Genomic DNA, 20353 nt, shown 5'->3' on the forward strand with positions numbered 1-20353 from the left:
TATGTGGGGAGAGAACTGCAGCTTCTAATATCTACTAAGGAGGGAGGCAGGGGAATTCAGGCTTTAAAGCTGGCATCACTCCCAGGATACCCGAGGGCAGGAAGGCGGGACAGACATGATGGTACCTGGTCAAGACATTCTCAATGAGTTTATCTCTACCCTTCTTTGACCTCTGTTTCCACTTAGAGCATTTTGAGGCCCCTCTCTCCTTTAGCTTTGTCTGCTGAGGCCAAACCAGGCCCAGCTTTGTCCTACGGTTTTGCCTTCCCAGTACTCTGACTTGAACTCCTGCAAGCTGTTCTGTTTGTAGCACCACATAGTCTGTGTGTGTGTCTGGGGTGGGGTGGGGTGGGGGTAGTCTTCAAATGTTTTCAAATAAACTACACAAAATAGAATTTAAGTAATATATCTTTATTATAATAAAGTTAAATTAAAAGGAAATGTTTCATATAAAACACTGGGGGAAATCACTTAAAATATTTATCCTAGGAGTTAAATCTAAGTATGAGAGGTAGAACTGTTCACATGGCTTCTATCAGCGATAGGACAGCTCTAAGGGGTCACCGCAGGGAGACAGGCAAGCCATAGGCTACAGGTGCTGCCCCGATGAGATACTTGAGTCGAGGAGCCTGGCGGGCCTGGCTGACATAGTAGAGAAGGGGGGCTCCTGGGCCTGCTCCAAGCCAGCCCTGCAGCAGCGCCTCTGTGTAGCGGTCGATGTCACGGTCAGTCACATCCCAGAGGTTACCCAGAAACAGGGGACTGAGAAAAAAGGAGGAAGAAATACAAAGGGTGGACTAAAACAGAATACATAAGAAAACATGATTGAGGTAGTGGTGGGTGATTAGAGAGGAGTGAATCAATGAGGAAGTCCCTTGGCCCATAGTTCTAGGAGAGAAGAAGGCAAAGGGTTAAAGGCCCAGGCACGCCAGGGAACTAGGAAGCAATGAAGGTGGGGCACAAAAGGGGAAAGATTTAGGATTCAGACCTGGAAAAGAACCTGAGCTTGCGAACTAGGATGGGCCTTGACCCTTGAGACTCACCAGCCAGCCATGATATACTTGAGCACGATGCCAGCCCCCTCCAGGTTTCCATGCACAGCCAGAGCTGCACTGCTGCAGCCAAACAGCAGGGCCACTGCCCGGCAGCTCAGCCGCAGGACAGCCTGCCCATCCAGGAAGCGAGCACCGGCCCCATGCCCTGCATAGCTAAGGCAGAAGGTGAGATGAGTCTGACCTAGCCATACTAGGCCTCTGCTAATGTCTCCAGACCTGTCCTGAGTCAGCCAGAGGCTTTAAAGCCTCCAAAGTAAACCAAAGTGATACCCTACTCTGGATTGCCCCCCTCCCCACCCCTCCCTGCCCTGAGCACTCACATATATAAGTCATGCTCCGTCAGGGCTGCCTGCACCTGTTCTGGGCTCGGCACCTCCCCAATCACTCCTTTCCAGCCAGCTTCACTGAAGGGAAAAGGCAGGAGTAAGAATAGGGGTCATGTGGAAGAGAGCAGAAGGAATACTAGGGAGAAGGTGGGCTGCGACATCTGATTCTGGAGAAAAAGACACATTGCCCTATATGTTGTCTTTACCCTTCCCCACCTCCTTTCTTACTCGTATCCTCCTGACCTGCTAAAATTGGCTCGAAATTGCTCCTCTGTGCTTGACAGGTTATTGTGAGGGTTCAGAACATAGAAGGTACTGTGTGGATCCACCCCTTGGCTCAGCACTGACGAGGCCCCAGACTGAGGAAGAGACACTGGCAATCAGGATGCTGGTCTGGCCAGAGGGCTCAGCCTCCAACAAACTCCAAGCCCCATTCCACAACTGATCCATTCCTAAGACCCTCTCCTATATTCACAGGTCTCCCCCAATCACCATCATCCCCAGTCCACATGCCTTGAACCCCACCTCTTTGATGCTGGTGTAGCTGAGCAGGAAGCGGAAGGAGGGCAGTCGAGTGACAGGCAGTGCCCGGAGGCTGGGTATGCTCTCCCATGGCAGCTTTTGCAGGTCCTGGGCAAAAAGCACTCAGAGATTACTTATGGTCCTAGCCAGGTATATGCAGAAGTCAGAAGGGGTGTGGGAATGAGTTGGTACCCACTGCCCACCAGACACTGCCCTCCTGGCCTCTAGCTCCTTACCTTGTCTAGCACTAAGACAAGGTGCCTATTGCTTAGTGCTGTCTGCCCCTGTAGACGTCCTATTGCCTCACTCAGGAGCTCTTGGGCTCGCTCTGGCTGGGCTGGGCACAGTCCATAGGCCAGAGTCTGAATGTCCTGAGGAGTGAGGGTATTGGCACCACTGAGCATGATCTGTAGAGGAACAGTGGTCAGTGAGTGCCATAGCTCCCACCTCCACTCACAATGGCAGGTGGGAAAGAATTAAGTCTTTTCTTCTCCTTCCTTGATTTCTCAACTCACTCTCAGCAGAGTGGAGTCGGGATATTTCCAGCCACATTCCTGTAGCAACTCTTGTAGGTGGGAGGCCTCCTGAGCAGGGCCAGGGTCCTCACTGGATGGCAGCAACAGCCCCCTCCAGCAGCCCAACACATGCTTCTCCAGGGAAGTGATGAGAACCTGAATGCGGAAAATAGAACCTTTAGTCAGAGGGGAAGCTGAGTTTCTTTTCCCACGAGTACATATATTTTGGAGATGAGATTTCCCAATGTGTGTAACTGTCTACATATCCTTCTGCCATTCATAAAAGGCAAGAAGCTACAAACATTTCGCATTTCCTGAGACACTAGGGGCGGAGTATAGATAAGATGATTTGTTACATATCACTATGTTTTGGCAACTATGAACAGGTGGGCAATGAAAGTTAAAGTTGGGAAGCAGATTCTTGAGCTTAAATCCTTTTTCTTATATGTACCTTTAAATATTCCATTGTCAAAACCTCTTCAACTTTTGGGCTCTTGTTTAAAGTCCTTTTCAAATGACATAATTTTTTATTTAGGCCTACATTTCCAGAAAGGACTTGAGGTCGGTCAGTACCTCAGTCACTCCTGGCATCCCTGAGAGAAGGCACTGGCACCCCCAGGTCATTCCTAGAAGAGGCCTAACCCCACCCCACCTTTGGGGCACACACCTCCATCCTATGGTCCAGTTCTAGCCGCCCTGTCCACCATTCTCGTTTGTCAGTACAGCTGCTGTTCTCTTTCTGTTCCTTCTGGATGGCATCAAACTCTTTCAGGGCTGAACTCAGAGGAAACTTTGGGAGATGGGGTTATGAGATTTCTGCTTGTCCACTGATCACCATCTCTCTATTCCCCAGCCACAGAACGTGAGCTTGACCAAAAGCCTACCCCAGCCCAACTTTGCTCCATGGCCCATGAAACCTACCTTGTTCTGGGCAGTGGGGATCTGCACAGTGACCGGGGGATTGTCTTTTTCCAGCCGGGTCAGCAGGAGGGTGTTGCCCACCGTTCGAGGCTGGAGGGTGGCCAGGGCCAACACACACACAGTCACCCCTGACATACAGGACATACCCGGAATCATTTCAGGTGTTACAAGGAATTCCCTTCTCTGTCTTCTGTACTCAATCCCTATCAATCACTCAAGACAACTCTAAGAAGTCTTCACTGGTCAGTGGAGTTCAAGGTGCTCTCAATTGCCTTAACAACTCCCTGGGGACAGAGACCATGTCTTATACTTCTTTGTGTCTCTCGCAGAAATGAACAAAGGACCCTGCACAGAAGGAGGCACTCGAATCATCTGTTAATATGTTTCATGTTAGTATAGTGAGACCCTGGACACCTGAACTTATCCCTGAAGAAAGACATCGAATTTGCTGGTAACTCAAAGTTGAGGTTAAAAAAAAAAAGATTTCCAGATTAAGGGCATATCTGTTCAGTGACTAATCAATGAAAAAGTATGACATGTCCTTCCACAAGGGTCTTAAGTTTATGTAAGCTAACTAACGCCTTATAATAACCTACACCCAACTCTTTAGTAAGATGAATAAAAAGACAGAAGAACCAGCTGAAGCCTGCCACCATACCACTGGGGATCAGAGCCAGGTGCTCCTGGAAACTCTCCTTCTCAGGCTGGGGGAAATGGCCAGATCCTGAAGTCCTGAAGGAAAAGAGACTCTGGATGCGGGCCAGGGGGAGATCTCCAGGCTTCTCCTGGAGACTCAGGTCTTGCAGCTGGTCTGCAATTTCAAGTGATCCTCGGTGCTTCTGGACCTTGCTGCAGGCAACACAAGTAGGGGTGAGTTATCCCTCCTTCAAAGTCTGGACCCTCCTGCAGTCTGCCTTATGGATGGTGGGAACTCACCTGAGCTGCCTGTGGAGGTGGGTGAGCAGCTGGTGGCGACAGGTGATGGAGACAGATTCAGTGACGAGGTAGGCAGTGGCATAGGGATCCTGGTGGCCCAGGCACAAGGCCAGGAGGCGGCAGAGGTGAGCATAGAGCCCACTAGGAGGGCAGTGACTGATCCCACGGAAAGCAACACTCAGTGAGTCACGGATGGAATCCAGGTTAGAGACACCTAGAGAAAAGTCAAGACACTTGCTATACTTCCCAGCTGATAGGAACTTGCCAAGAAAGAGTCTCTATATCATCTCCCAATTGGAAAGTAGCAGCTACCATTTACAAAGGGCAATGTGCCAAGTAGGGTGTCACATACCTTACATGCATCAACTCACCCCATCCTCTCCAAACCCCGCTTTACGGTTAAATCAGTAGAAGCTCAGAAAGGCTGAGTGACTTGCACACAGGTAGTAGAGAGTGCTAGAATTCAAACCCAGGTTCAAAGGCTGCTGGATCCAGGTGCGGATCCAAAGCCAGAACCAAAGACAGACTGGAAAAGCATTGGGATCAAGAGACCTAGAACCTCAGCCCTTTCCAAGTGACCAGACCTCACCAATGGCTACAGAGGCTGAACGGCATCGGAGCCGAGGACCAAGATCCTTGTCTTTCTCCTTATCTGGGCACAGGAGGGGCAGCTCCAATTTGCTGGAATCCCGTCTCAACACCTCACATTCTCCTATGGCTGTGTCACGCTCTGGAGCTGATGTCTTCCCACCTAGGGAGAGAACATGACTTTTCCATGGAGCATCCTTCTCCTGCTATCCCTTTTGTTCTCCCTTCTAGGATCCAGTCCAGAGCCAGCAGAAGTTCTTTCAGTACTGTCTTTGGCACCAGTTATTTCTTGTTTGGGTCCCATGGCAGCCCCCTAAAACATATGCACCTTCTATCTCCCACCCCTGCCATCATACCTGAGGCTGAGTCTTTCCCATCAGAGCCCCTGAGGATCTCAAAGCTCATTTCCATCTGGTCGTCAGTCAGCGACTCCTCAGGGATGGTCCTCATAATCTCGGGACCCAGCTCCTCACAATGTCTTGACACAACCTTCTTGGCCCTCCGGCTCCTGCCACTGAGGCCAGAGGGCCCAAGGGCACTACCTGGGACAGCCACTGTATCAGTCTTCAAGCTCGGGCCTTTCCTAGTCTGGCCCCGGCCTCGGCCCCGGGAAGCAATGCCCCGTCTCTTGGGCCCCTCTGAAAGCCGTGCCTCAACTGGGTCTTCCAAGTCACTGTCATCACTAAAGTTCACCTGGGATGGGTGGGAAAAGAAGGGCCAACGAGCCTTTAGTGACATCATTTGACAGCAGGTGGCGTGGTAGAGGCACCAACACATAGGCCTTTGGGAGAAATTTAAGAATTAACTTCCCACATATACTGCCACATTCAATCAAGGGCAGAAACTCCTGGGTGTGGAAGGAGGGAGAGAAGGCACTAGAAGATAAGGAGGAAGGATGAAAGGGGAAAGAAATCCAGAGTTAAGCAAAGTGCCTTCTCTCTGAAACAAATGTAGACTTGGAACTTGGTCTTGGTGTGGAAGATGTAGGGATCCTGCGGGTAACAGGAGAGCTAATGTCCCACCAAGCCCTGAGAAGCTATTCCATAGACATCTGCTCTGCAGAACTCTACTTCGGGACCACCCCCACCCGACATCAACACCAACTGGCCACAGTCATACCTCACCTTCAGGCGGGTCTGGACCCTCTGTTGTACCCTGGGGGCCTTGGGAATTTCAGGCTTGTTCTGTGTAGGAGAGGCATCCTCAAACACAGTGAAAGGGACACGAGGGCTGGCCAGCCTAAGCCTGCCAGAGGGCTTAGGTGTACAGGGTGGTCCTCCACCTTCCAGACCTTTCAGACCTTTCCGAGAGGTATTATGAAGGGGCAGGGTAGCAGAGACCACCTGCTGGCGCCCTCGTCCAGAATGTTTTTGGCTCCGAAGCTTAGAGGGCTCTGAGCCTGGTGGGGTCTTTACTGATGGCTGCTGCCAGCCCCAGGAGCTTGCAAAAAGTTGGGTAGTGCAGCAGCTGTGTCCAGCCAGCTTTGCAAGGGCCTGAATCAAGAGCAGGTTGGCTCGCCAGGGCTCCAGGTAGGGTATCCGTGCTGCTACAAACTTTAGCCCTGACTCCAGGACCTTCTCCAGGTTCTTGTTTGATGACTCATTCAGCCCCTCCTGTGCCAGTTGTGTGTATGCCTGAGCCAAGATCTCATCAAAGAGGCTCGGGATTGGGGAGGGGGGTGCTTTGTGATTCAGGGAAGCCTGTAGAGCTTGGGTGAGGCGCTCAGTGGCTGCAGGGCAACCCTTTAGCACGACTTGCAAAAGATCCAGACTCTGAGCCTGATGGCCCATGGCCAGTCTCACCCCCGCTGTGACCAACACCCATCGTAGACAGACTGCTGAGAGGACAGGGCTGGCACAGAGCGAGCAGTCACAGGTGGGCAAATGGGTCAGGAAGCCAGGGCTGGGCTGGGGCTTTGTTTTCAGGATTGGGGAGGAGTTAGTAGAAGGCGCTATGGGGCCAGGCTCCTTGGCCACAGTGGCTACCAGCTCCAGAACAGGGCCTCTTAGGAAGACTTCCTCCTCTGGGAGCTCTGGAGGACAGGGGACTTGGGCTTGCTGCTGCCCCTTCTGCAAGTGGACCTTCTTCACAGAGTCCGGGTGCTGGGCTAGTCCACAAAACTCTAAGAAGAAAGCGGAACAAGATTTACAAAACTGGGAGAAATGATACCGAGTACTTCCTGACCTACTCCAGGGCCTAACTCTCTAATATGTGTTATTTACTCACTAATTACTCATATATATTACCGTACTAACATACTACATATTAGAATGGCTTATTTTTTCAATAAAATCCCTAATGTCTTTTTCACTTCCAACAATGGACCAACACAGCCCACAAAGCCCCTATATGTGCACCTCAGAAAGCTGCACGGTTCAGGAAAGAAGGCTGGTACCGGGAGGCCCAAGTCTTGATCCTGGCTTCTGTCCCTGACTAGCCCCATGATTCTGGTCCAAAACATTGAATTTCTCAACTTTCTCATTTTACAGATGAAAAAAAAATCTTTGTTCACACTTGACTTTCTGGGGTTTTGTCTGGGTCAAATGAAATACTAGAGGCAAAAATGGTTGGTAAGAAAAAATGCACCATAAATAAAATGTTATTAGCTTAAGCCTCCTGAGGAAACTCCAACTGTGCTGCCGAATACAATAGCCACTAGCCACATGTGGCTACTGCATATGTAAAATGTGGCGAGTTAGTAAGGAACTCAATTTTAAATTTTATTTAATTTAAATTTAAATAGCTAAAATGTATCAGACAACGCTGATAACTGGAATCAAGTAGGTTTAGTCCTGGACAGGTTAGCTGAAGGAGGGATATCAATGGTCCGAGTGAAGTAAAGGGAGCTTTGACCTGGGATCAGAAATAAATCTCTGATTTAGAAGGGAACCAAATCTTGACATATACAGATATGTTATATACTATATGTGTCACTTTCGCCACTGCCCATGGGCACAGGGGCATGGGTGCTCACCCGTGCAAGACTCAAGCAAGAAGAGAACCTGTCTCAGGTCTGACTGACAGAGGTCGATATCATTGCGTGCCAGCTCCAGCTCCCCCTTCAGCACCAGGAACAGGGCACACCTTGTTGGGAGAGACGACAACAAATTAGTGAAATCCTTTTGATCCTGGAGAGTCTTCACCTTTCTCAAGCAGAGCCATCAGTCTTTTCCAGCCTCCAAAAGGCCTTTACTTCCTAAAGCTGATTTCACAGCTCCCTGGGGAAGATCCTCTACACTGCCCTCTTAAACAAACTCATCCTGTGCATGAGGACGGGATTTCCAAAACAGCATTCCTCAAAAAAAGGGATTTAGGGAAAATACTGTATGTTGGATCTTCCTTTCTGGAGATTTATAATGTGTACTGGCATATTGGAGGACATGAGAAGTCCTATAGTAAATAAAAATGTCTAACCTTGATTAACTGAGCATTTTCCACTTATTTAGCTATAGAATGCATTCTTTTATCAACCCCTCCAAACATATTAATCTGTGGAATTGTTTGGGAGCTCATGGGCAAGGGTACGGGCACTTAGGTTATGGAACTGGCATCCTCTTGGGCCATGTACTCACTGGCGTGGTATCTGTAACTTTGTTGTAAGTTTCAGGGCCTCCAAGCAAAAGGCCTTGGCTTCGCTCACACTACCTAAGTAGCCCAGGCGGGAGACCAGCTTCTCTGAGCAGCTTAGCACCTCTGCAAGCACCTGCCATTTTTGTACCAGATTTTCACCTGTAGCAAAGGAGAGAGACAAGACCATCATCACTCAGTTATAGCCTGGATCCTCTGGAGACAAAACTGCCAACCCCACTATCTAGGCTGTTCATTCCTACAGGGCCTTGCTCTCCTCCTCAGACTCACCATAATCCAGAAAAGGTGTCTCCACAGCTGCTTTTTGAATTGAGAGCACATCGCTGCCCATGAGCAGGAGAATGATGCTTCGGAGGAGCTTATGGGAGTCAATGAGTGCTATTTCAGGTGTCTGCCAGCCTGTGCAGGTGAGGGAGGGGAGGACAAGAAGAGAGATGATGTAGTCAGAACTTCCACCACCTTCAACTACTAAGATAGCAAATGCAAATAATGCTTCTATTCTTTTCCTTCTGCACCTAAGGCAAACAGAGCTAATTAGTTAGAGAACTCTTTCCCCCTGAGACCACATGGGGTCTCAGAATTCTTTTGGTATAGTATTCCAGGCAGTTACTAGGCAAACAATTAGTCAGCCAGCAAACAAACTCATTTGCTATCCCAGGACTACCCTGTGCAGCTTCCAGGTAGGCTCATTCACAGTTGGACAACAGAGGGGACAAGGGCTGAGAAAAGCTGAGAGCAGACAAATCACACACATCAACCAAGGAGGGCCATCTACTCTATTCTTTTACCTTGAGCACAGAGCTGCTCCCACAGGGAGGCTGAGAGGCTGTCTGATGAGAGGCTAAGGTAGACTGCCACCAGCTGCAGAGCTTGGACACGCAGCAAGTACCAGGCCTTGGATGACCTCTGGAGGGCAGGGTCCTGAAGCACAGACAGCAATAGAGAGGCACCCTCCGTCACCTGGAAGAAGGGTCCAGAGGAGAGCAGTGAGTCAGATTGGCAATTCAGAGCTTGAGATGCCCCTGGAGATCATCTGGCCCAATCCCCTGCTTTTAAGAATGATAAAGCTGTAGAGAAAACTAGAGCATGAGAGGGCATAAGACTTGGCTAAGTCACACAATTAGTTTGTGAGAAAACTCAGGGCTTTTGGATCCACTGGATTTCCAGTCTAAAACTTCAGTGTTGTCCCAGTTTCTATTCAGGGAGACTTTCCCCCTTGCCCTTGAAGAATGAAAAGGAAAGTATCTCTACTAGAAGAACACTGGTGAACAATTCATTGAAGGGCAAGGCTACGAAATAGCACTGCTTCTCAGAGTCAGGAATATTCTTAGCTCCAGGGAAATCTCAAAACCCAGACAAATACCTAGAAAATTCTAAAATTCTTCCAATACCCGAGATCTTTGGGTATAAGAAAGTGAGAAATACCTTGTGGTAAGCATAGCAGAGTTGACTTCTCAGTAGGTCACAGGTCAAGGAAAGGAGCAGGTATGTGTCAGTGGTATGATCCACAAACTTCAGAGTTGATTCTGCCTCTTCCAGGTGTAACTGAGGAAGCAGTCAGGGGGTGTGTGAGCATGCTGGTGAGGAGAGGCAACCAGACTCTTCAAATTAAAGTGGATTAAGGCACTAGTGAGATGCCAAACACGTTCAATTAAATATTTCAAATATTATAATCTACATAGGAGTTATTCATTCACTCACTAAAATACTGAGTACCTTTCGGTTAATCACTATGCTAGAAAGACAAAGTTGAGCAAGGAGTGAGCAGGACCTTCCAACCAACAGCTTGCAATGCAGTGGGGGTGCAGGCATACCTATGTGATCATGATACAACACCATTAGTGCTATGGGGACTTTGAGAAAGTGGTTAATTCTGCCTTTGAAGAAGAGGACATATAAAATGCTTTATGAAGAAGGGGACAATTGAGCTAGGCCTTGAAAAGAAAGTACAGGTTTTCTGAATAAAAAAAGGGAAGGGGGTTGGAGAAGGTGTATTTAGGGTGGAGGAACTAACACAACCAAAAACAGAGAGGAATATAAGGTAACCGGGACAGATTGGCATAAGGCTCATGGTAGGGGGCAATGAGAAAAAGTATGAACCAGAATAATATAGAAGGTATGCAATACAAAGTAAAGGGTCTGGACATGGAGAAGCCAGTGAAGTCCTTTAAGCAGAAGGACTTAAAGGATAATATAGAAGGTATGCAATACAAAGTAAAGGGTCTGGACATGGAGAAGCCAGTGAAGTCCTTTAAGCAGGCAAGAGATAAGATCAGATCTGTGCCTAAAAAGACCACACTAGTAGTGGTTAGAAGACAGTAGAAAAGAAACCGGAGGCAAGACCAGCTAAAGTGAGTGAAGAATCAACAACTAGGACAACAGAAATGGATGGGTAATACAGGATTAGTGGCATATTCCTGGTGCAGAATTTGTAAGACTTAATGAACAACGGGTTTTGCAGTGAGGAGAAAGACACCGCCTTGTCCCATATCTGCCTCTCAACCACTTCACACTTTACGATCTTCTAGCCAAATATGGCAGTAAAGGCAGAGAAGCTGCGCCTTCAGTATGCTATCTTCTCAAAGAAGTGTCACTATAGCCAGATTCCCCTCTGTAGCCTCCCAGGCCAGGCTGGCTGGGCACTCACCTGGGCATAGCTGGGACAGCCGAGTGTCAGGAGGAGCTGGGTGACATGGCAGGAGGAGCCAGCTGCCTTTGCGTGGTCCTCCAGTCTCTGGGAGACAATCCGTACGAGCAGGAGGACATCCAGAGCCTGCAGGGGCTGGTTGGCCAGAAGCAGAAGTTTACCTAGCTCTTCTCAAGCCTTCATTTCTACCCACTGCTCCCCAGCCCTTTGGGATCTTGGTCTAATTTCAGGGCCTGCTGGAATGTGGCTACCCAAACAGAGCAACCATTAGCCATCCTCAGGGAGCCTGCAAACCATCCTGCTCCCTTATGTTTGAAACTCCAGATGCTTGTCATCAACTGCCAGGATTTACTGAGTACTTGCTATGTGCCAGGCACTGTGCCAAGAGGTTTACATGCATTAACTCATTTTATCTTCATAGCAACTCTAATCCCAATTTTATAGATGAGGAAACTAAGAATCACATAGGTTATGTTGCCTAAGTTTACATAATAGGTATGTGGTAGAGCCAAGACTCAAAATCAAGGGCTGAGGTAGCTTCCCAGGCTCCTTGTGCTAGAAATACAGCCTAACAGCCCACAGTAACAAAAAACTTTTATGTGCAATGTTCTTTTTCTGAGGTTCCTAATGTGAGGTCCAGGTTTCTAATGTGGAATCCAGGGAAGAGCTTTAGGGAGTCTGCAAAACACCCTGAAATTGCATGCAGAAATACGTCTATAGGCATTTATGTATTTTTCTGAGTACACAGGTTTCAAATTATCTAATAATTAATATAATAATTATGGTTCATATTTGAGTATACTGTTTTTGTGCACATCTTCCATGCATTATTTCATCATATGCTGACAATGCGATGAGGTAGTATTATTATTACCTTCATTTTAGAGATAAAGAAACTTGGTCTTAGATTAAGAAACTTGCCTAAGACCAAGTACTAATAAATGATGGAGCTTGGATTTAAACTCAAGAGGCTGATGATAGAGCCCACACTGGGTTACTTGGCTTCCCAGGAGGTACACAGTCCAAAGAAGGTAAAGGTGCTGGGTTTCTGGTCTGCGTCAATGTCCTTCCCCTTTACCTTTGCCACCAGCTGATAGAGGGCTGCTAGGATCTGCAGTGAGGCTGCTGTCTGCTGGAGACACCGCAAAGCGGGAGCCTGCTCCTTTGTAAGCACCTCCTTCCACAGGGCCAGGGCTTGGTCCAGGCATTTGGACAGAGCTATAAGTCAGAAGAAAGGGACCAGCTATTCTCTCAGCAAGGACCACTTGGGAAGAACGCCACCTTCTCCATAACACCCTCTACTCTTTGTGCCCACCCACTTTACAGCCTACAGGGCCAGTCTCTCCCACACCTGGGGTCCCCATTTGGTTCTCAGGGCACCATAGAGACTGTACCACCATACTATGCCCTCACCAGCATCTGCAGCCAGATTGAAGGCAATGTTACTGTATAGGAAACGATCTTCCTGGAGTTTATCTTCATAGTTCAGGTCATTGACTTCAAATTCCTCCAGGTTACTAGGGGCCTGGGCTTTCCGATCCCGCTCGATACCCTGGGATGGGGAGATCAGGGTCAAAAACAAGGCTGGTGCCAGCTTACTGGGGGTCCAGGGAGAACAATTCCTGTATCCAGTGCTGCTCAGCCCCACAGCAGCCATACTCACTTCCCGCATTTTGGTCTCCAGGGTACAGATGTAAAGCCACAGCAGGGCTTGTGCTTTATCATCCAGGAGCTGATCCTCAGCCTGAGCCTCAGGCTTCACAGACTCCAGAAGCTGCAAGGCTTCCCGGATAGCATCCAGGGCAGAGCTGTAGGGAAAAGATGCACTTAAGCGGGGCCTTCTACAGAACAGCTGGTCTCATTCTTTGAATGAGCTCCCTTAGCCACAAACAGAAGTGGGTACTCAGGGATGGAGAGAGGGAAATAGGCTCCACAAAGGGTCAGAGGATCTAGGACAAGAAGCAAGAGTGGACTCCCGCCTTTCCTCCTTACCAGTCAGTCTGCTGGGCAAAGTCATGGTAGCAGAGCACCTGAGCCAGTTCCACCAAGTGGGTGGCTCGAGCCCAGGCCCCGGCTGGTGTCTCCTCAGGGGTCAGCTCCAGCAGGTCACAGATGACGTTGAACCGTTCCTGCCCTGTATCGGCCCGCACTGCCTTGTAGGCCTGCAGCTCTTCCCTGAGCAGGAGGGCCAGGGTCTCTGGGTCCCAGCTGCTCAGGTTGTCTCGCAGAGTCCTGAGAGAAAGCAGGCTCAGACTGGGTGACCGTGAAGCAAGAAGCCTCCGCCTCATGCCAAGGAGTCCCAGCCTTGGCTTGCTGAGAGCTAGTAAGTTTCCAGTTGTGAAAGCAAGAACACTGCCTGTTGCCACTGTTCCCCCAGTATCCAGCAGAGTGGCTGGCACTCAGTAGGCACTCAGTGAATGACGAGAGAATCAGTGCCTTTTACAGACATAAGGATGAACATGACCAAGAGTACAAAAAGCCATCCTTAGCCATTGGGCAAACATGGTTGTCCCATTTCCTGCTAACTCACCTCAGCTGTAGTTCCTTGTCTCCAGCTCTGGCAGCATCTATCTTGACCCGGACCCAGAACGTGACTGGCTCAGCCATGTATTTGGGGTCACAGGGCTGCAGCGCTGCCAGCCACAAAGTCACCATCTTGCAGCCCTGTGCCTGTTTACCCAGTTTCTTTAAACTCTCTACATGCAGCCGGAAGCACCTGTGTAACTGACCAGAGAAAGAGAACAGATCAGACTGGAAAGGGGAACCAATGAATCTGTACAGTGAAAGAGGACAGGTATGCACAGGTACAAATACCACCTGTGGTGGGGGCCCTCTGGCTATGATCCCTACCCCAAGGTAGCATACACGTAAGAACTAAATACCTTGGGTGCTCTCAGCCTGAGGCTTCCATCTGTTCTACCTATATATTCATCATCCACACCCTTGAAAACTTACTCCTCCTCCTGTAATCCTTCTCTCAACAAACTGCCTAAGTCAGAAACATAAGACCATCTTTGACTCTTCTCCCTCCAGTCATTTATTAGGTTAATCCTTGACTTCTTATTCCCATCAGTTCTTTCTATCCCTTGTAAAGCCACTTCAGTTCAGAAACCAATCCTTTTCTGTCTAGGCTACTAGGGCAGACTGGGTACCCAGTGTTGTCCTTGCAATCTATTCATTCACCACAGTGATGCCAGAGAAATTCAAAATGCCAATCTGCTATTATGTCTTCATGTAAATCCATTAGAGGTTCATCAACTTCCCTCACGATGAAACCCAAGGCCCTTTATGACCCACCTTGCCCGCCAATCCAGCCAACCCCTCATTTCATGGGTATTCTTGCTTTAAGACAGTAGTTCTCACTCTGGTTGCCCAAAGGATCACTCGGGGGAACACTTTAAATATCCAGATACCTGGGCTCCAGTGCCAGAGATTCTGATGCAATTTGATGCAATTAGCTAAGGGCAAGCATTAGAATTTTTTTAAAAGTTTACTTAGGTGATTCTAACATGCAGCCAGGTTGAGATCCACTGGCTTGGGTCAAAGTTAAATATAAAAAGTGAATCAATCAAAATAATAAGTAAATAACAGTACAAATGAGGTTTGGGAAACACTGCCCCAGGTATGGTGCCAACGTGCAGCTCCTAACACCTTATTCCAAGGCAGGGTCCTGGCCAAGCCCTTTCATGCTACTCAAGCCTCTTCCTTCCCCCAATATAACCTCCCTTCCTGCCCTCATACCTTCTCAGGAGGCACCTCAGGATGGGTGCCTGGCTTCACCAAGCCCAGGTGCTGACAGAGGGGCTCAGAGATGGCACAGGCCTCGGCATAGAGCTTGTGACTATAGAAACTGTAGGCCAAGTTACTGGTGTAAGAGGCTGCAGGGGAGAGAAAGGACAGTTGACCACAGGAATAGTTCCCACTGCCCTCTCCTATAGGAGGCAGTAGAAAGCTCAACCTGCGGTCAGCTCAGCAGCTTCCAAATCAGACAGGAATTCCTGTTGCTAGGGAATGAGAAAGGGGCAGCGCTCCCCTTCCTGCTTTAAGTCAGCCCACGCCCTCCATTCCAGTAAGACAATCACACACCAACCAGCCCCTCTGCACTCATTTTACAAGAGCTGAGTCCTCATTCCCACACAGGGTTTATCTCTCCTCACATGCCAATCTCTGTCTTCATCTTGCTTCAAAGGTAAGCATGTTAAGGGAACACTCTGGCCTGTCATTTACCTTTCTCTCCTTCCCTCATTCTGCCAAAGCCACATAGCCTCCCTGATATTCCTTGAACACACCAGATCCTCTCCTACCTTAAGGCCTTGGCACTGGCTCTTTCCTCTGCCAGGGATGTACTTTCTCAGGTGTCTACATAGCCAATTCCCTCACATCCTCCAAGTTTCGCTTATGTCACTCTTTCAATGAGGCCTATCCTGACCACCCTGTTGTTTTAAATGGTAACTTGACCCCCTTACCACACCCTGAACTCCTAATTCTCTTTCTTATCCTGCTCTACTTTTCCTTTCCCACATACTTATCGCTTTCTAACATGTTGATAATCAATTATTCTATTATTATCTTTCTCCCCCAACCAGGATGTGGCTCCATGAGGACAGGAATATTCGTTTTGTTTACTGACAACATCCAAATACTCAGAAGAGTGCTTAGCACATAGTAGATACTCAATAAATTATTTGTTGAATGAATAAAACTTTCTTAAATCCTAGTTTATACAGCTTCTTGGATATCAACATAGATGGTTGAGATAAAATGAAGTCAGTCTTCAATACTCTGTGGGAAGAATTTTCATATTAATTCTTATGACTCCTGGTGATATTTTCATCTTGGCTAGGTTCGACCACTGAAAACATAAACATGACAAGTAAACCTTCCAGTGCTGAACCCATTAGGTTTATATTATTCAAAGGGCCATGCTTTTCGTAAAATGGGACGATTTATTATAAAATATAAAAATAGGTAAAACTTATCTATGCTGGTAAGATAGTGGTTGCTATTGGGGGTAGTAACTAGAAGCGGGTACAAGGAAGGGTTTTCCAGGATCTAAGTCATGCTGTTACTTGACCTAGATGGTGGTTACAAACTATGTTCACTTTGTAAAACAATCCATCAAGCTGTACACTTATGATCTTAGTATTTTTCTGTATGCATATTTCAATAAAAAGGGTGGGGAGAAGTATATGTGCTTGTTGGTTTATAGAAACATAGTGTATCTCTAGAAGAATACATAAGAAATTGATATTAGTTACCTCTGTAGAGGGGAACTTGGGTGATTAGGATTAGAAGAGGCTTTTCACTACATGCCCTTTCATGTAGTGAACCATATGAATGTGTTAACTGGTTTTTAAAAATTTAAGTTATAAATGGTCTTTAAAGTTTAAATGTATAGAAAGGTCATAAAGTTGCATATCGGGTACAAATGTTTTCATGAAACAAATTACCAAATGAGATTTCAAAGTCAACGAGAAAAATTTGTGTCTGCTATTGTAAGTTAGCCTCATCACCATCACTTCTCTTCTGCTGTTAAATATAGAGTAATTGATACTTATAAACATCTTTTTCACTGGCTCCTTAAACCATAAGGAGACCCCACAATGGTCAAAACCATCCAGCAAGTGCTATTTGCCTGCCTAATGAGTGACGACCCTCCCAAGAACCCTATATCTGGGCCCCAAGGCACTAACCAGTCATCCCCAGGTAGTCAGTCAGCTCTCGGCCTGACAGGCCCTGTAAGGCCTCCAGCATCCAGACAACAGTAGATTTGCAACTTTCCACCAGCTGGGCTAAGTCAGCCAAATCAGTTACCTGAAGGGACAAAAATGGCTTGAGGGTGAGGAGACATAATAGGTCCAAGGTGACATTCGCCCCACCCCATACCCAAAGCCAAAGCAACCCCAAAGCTCTACTGAGGGTAGTGGAGCAAACCGTTACCCTAGGACATGTCCAGGATTTTTGATTCCCAGACAGTACCTGACAGCCTTGGGCAAAGTCATAAACCACCACAGTGTAGAGGTGAAGTCCCTGAAAATGCATCTGAACCAAAGACTGGTACTGCTTGGAGGAGTCCGCAAAGACCTGAGGAAGTAAGGGGAAGGTTAGTTTGAGGGACAGAGTCCTGGAGAACTGAGGCAGCCCAGGGTGTAGGAAGGACATCAGGAGGGGCCACTGCCCTTTCAGGATAGACTAGGCTGCTTGCTGGCTGGTCAGGCATTGTCTAGAGAGCACCTTACCAAGGAGGGAGGCAGGGCTTCCAGATCTTACCAAAGACCCTAGCCTGATAGTCCACAGAACCACATTCCCACCCTACCTCTAGGTCCTTAACTCACACCATCCTGTAGCTGCTGAATGAGGGTGTAGTACCCGCCAAGAAAAGCAAAGAGGCCCCGAATAGCATCAGGTCCATAGCGCCTCTTGGTGCCCCGCTCCAGGCCTGAGAGGAAGAACTGGCAGCTGTCATACAATGCCCGCAGTGGGGGCAATGGTGCCTCCATACTGCTGTTCAGGAGAGCTGATGCCTTGATTAGAAGCTTGGCCACTGCGTGGGGTCCTCCTTCCTGGACCTGCAGCAATTTAATCCCCAGCTGGCACAGCTGGAGGCTGGGGGCCAGATTGGTTTTCCTTAGGTAATCTTGGGCTTTCTCTACTGCCCTGGTGGCCTTGGTGTAGAGGCGGCTCCAGCAGAGGCGACGGCAATGTTCCACGGTGAGTTCCAAGAGACAAAGGGCCTTCTGGGGAGAGAGACCAGGAGAGTCTCCTCCCTCACCTACCAAGGCTCTGATCACATGCCTGGAGAGTTGGTCATCTAGGAAATCAGCATCTGCTTCATTCAGACCATGCCCACTGGCATCAAAGAGCTGATGGGCAGCTACCACTCGACAAGCTGTTGGAGAAGCAAAATGGGGAACCTCACAAGGGGTACTTTCATCCTCCAAGAGTACTAGAAAGCTCAAGGCCTTCAGTCGAGTTGAGTATGCAGCTCGCTGCTCCACCAGACCTTCTGCCCCCTTCCAAAGCAGAGAAAAGCTGCCCCGAGCCACAGCCTCATAGTCCTGGGGAGCAGCTTGGGGAGAACACTGCACCAAGCAGGCATGAAGGGGCCGAGCAAGTCGGAGTGTGGCCTCTGGGATTCCCTGTGCAGCAACATTCCGCAGAAAGATGAAGAGAATTCGTTCCAGGTAGAGGGGTGGGCACTGGGGGTTGGATGCCAAGTAGCCATCGCAAGCCAGTTCTGCCAGCTCCAGCAGGCTCCCTAGGTGCCTATGGCAAGCCAGCTTGGCAGTCAGCTGCTGGTTGCAAGCCCTCAGGATGGTATCACAAGCTTGTCTCCTCTCAGCATCAAATCGGCAGCTGGAAGAACCAGCTGGAAGCTTGGACAGGAATTCCTAGGAGAAGAGGAAGATATGAATGGAGATACCAAAAGAGGGAAAGAGATAGGGAGAGGAACTGGAAATGGGGTTGCTCAGATTTACTAATCTGTCTCTTCAAATAAGACAAACAAACAAACAAACAAACAAACAAACAAAAAAACCCAAAAACCCAAAAAACCCAAAACAAAGCCAGGTACATTCAAAGCCAAACAACATCCCCAACCTTCAAGTCAGGCAACAACTCTTCAGCCTCCTTCGGGTTGCTTAGCAGAGTCCCAAAGTTGACTCCTTTGAAGTTCCTCATGGCGCCGAGGGCTAGGGGAAAGGAAACAGATGAGAGACGGCAAAGAAGATTCGTAATGGGGTTAAATGAAGGGCGGGTGAAGGGCTTGAAGGCCGTGGGAAAAGGAGGCAAAAAATCTCGTCAAAATGTTATGGGAAAAAGCCCACGCTAGGACGTCGGGCTCCCGTTATAAATAGACGCTTTCCCTTATCCTTCCTCCGGGCCGATCCCTGGCCTCATTACCCATTCCAGTCTCCCATACCGGAGGCCTGCATCGAGCTGTTCAGCGCCTACCAGGACGTCCTGAGGTCTCCCGACCCTGCCTGGCAGAGCCGCCCCGCCTCTTCTCAGGTCAGCTTTGGGGACCCCATTCGCCTCATTGCGTATACATGCTCATGAGTCAAACCGGGCCTTAGCCCCGGAGTTCCCCACCTTCCCAAGTCTAGGACTTACCGGCCAGACCAAGTTCTCCGCAAAGATCCAAATGTAACCTTCGTTTACGCGCCAGCCCCTCCTTTCAAATATCTACAGCGACCAATCAGCGAGAGCTGCGTAACGCTGGCGGACCGCGCGGCATACTGGGAGTTGTAGTTTACCCGCTGAGCTGCGTCGTCACGTGACGTTGGACAGCAGGGTCCGGCTGCTCTGGGCGTCATGGCCTCTTGGGGGCGCGAGTTTTCCCACCTTTTCCAGTCAAGGTGAAGTTCCTCGCTACCCGTCGCGTAGTAGCTATCAGGAAGGCCAGCCGCATGCCTCCTTCTCCCCTTTATCTTCAGAGCTCAGTAAGTTTAAATTTCAAGAGAAGAGAGATAGGCTGGACAACAAAAACTTACTTGGAAATTCACGAAGTTTAGCTTACTAGGAAAAAAGGGCATAGCTTTTCATGGAATTCTTTTAAAATATACTTTGTTGGGGACACTGACATGAATACCATGGGGACTTCTAGCTCTCTCTACCTTCCAGCCTTGCTCCTTCCATCAATTGGATTGTATGAGGAAGACAGAGGATCTAGCGCTCTTTGATGGGGGATGGAGGTTGGCGGGTGGAATGGGGGTTGTGAGTGACGGAAAGAACTAGGAAAATTTATTCACCGGGATATTTCATAGTTTTTAATGACTAATGTTTGGTAAATTCTAACTACTTCCCCAAACTCAGATTCAGTTGGATCTGCTTCTCTTTCCTTCCTCCACCAAAGAATTCAAAACTCTTGTCTTCCAGTTAGCTTTTTCCTGATGAGCGCTATTGGATAATTCATCCTTCTCTATCATCGTCTTTCTTTGTCATCAACCTCTTTTATGAGCTGAGAATCTAGTAGACAAGACTATTTAAAACAAGAGCGACATCTCCAAAGAATCTCAGCATTGGAATGGTAATATTAACGCAGGTGCTGTGTTATAGACATTACACACATACCTCTTGTAGGGTAAGTGACCCAGGAGAGAGGAGGTATTCATAAATCATGAATACATCATTCCCCCAGTACTCAGTTCCTCTTGCTTACATCTTAGCAATCAGTGCTCATTTACATGTAGTACAGCAAGGGTGCTAGGAATTTTTTCCAGTGTATTTATTTTATCTACTTGATTCTAAGTGTCT

General features: G+C 48.3%; 1 protein-coding gene across 4 annotated transcripts; it reads right to left on the bottom strand.

Annotated features, from left to right (window-relative positions):
* Nucleotides 1-414: 414 nt before the first annotated feature.
* On the bottom strand, nt 415-19274 carry ESPL1 (extra spindle pole bodies like 1, separase). 4 transcript variants are annotated; one of them, XM_023520723.1, is made up of 31 exons: nt 19020-19204; nt 18698-18789; nt 17434-18489; nt 17078-17182; nt 16792-16912; nt 14840-14976; nt 13629-13822; nt 13091-13330; nt 12762-12906; nt 12512-12650; nt 12177-12316; nt 11099-11233; nt 9877-9996; nt 9240-9411; nt 8722-8850; nt 8436-8592; nt 7838-7947; nt 5988-6985; nt 5220-5556; nt 4865-5026; nt 4276-4489; nt 3998-4188; nt 3340-3467; nt 3086-3208; nt 2419-2574; nt 2140-2274; nt 1907-2011; nt 1625-1740; nt 1376-1459; nt 1044-1208; nt 415-762 (listed from the first exon to the last, which is right to left on the bottom strand). In XM_023520723.1, exons 1-31 carry the CDS (start codon nt 19030-19032, stop codon nt 561-563), a joined length of 6321 nt encoding a protein of 2106 aa, XP_023376491.1. In that variant the 5' UTR covers nt 19033-19204; the 3' UTR covers nt 415-560. The 4 variants fall into 4 exon arrangements, with proteins under 4 accessions (XP_023376491.1, XP_011374125.1, XP_011374122.1 ...); XM_011375823.2 differs by lacking the exon at nt 19020-19204 and adding an exon at nt 19211-19274 and having other exon boundaries at nt 416-762; nt 2140-2310; XM_011375820.2 differs by having other exon boundaries at nt 416-762; nt 2140-2310.
* Between the last annotated feature and the right edge of the window lie 1079 nt (nt 19275-20353).

The sequence above is a fragment of the Pteropus vampyrus genome, unplaced genomic scaffold (genome assembly GCF_000151845.1).
Source record: "Pteropus vampyrus isolate Shadow unplaced genomic scaffold, Pvam_2.0 Scaffold276, whole genome shotgun sequence".
In the NCBI taxonomy this organism is placed as follows: Eukaryota; Metazoa; Chordata; class Mammalia; order Chiroptera; family Pteropodidae; genus Pteropus; species Pteropus vampyrus.

Excerpts from the sequence above, each read along its gene's own strand:
- ESPL1 (XM_011375820.2), bottom strand. Across the intron at positions 14,977-16,791 it reads TGACTACCTGGGGATGACTG|CCTCTTACACCAGTAACTTG; the intron begins GTTAGTGCCTTG and ends TCTCCCCTGCAG. Across the intron at positions 5,557-5,987 it reads GGGTCCAGACCCGCCTGAAG|GTGAACTTTAGTGATGACAG; the intron begins GTGAGGTATGAC and ends CACCCATCCCAG.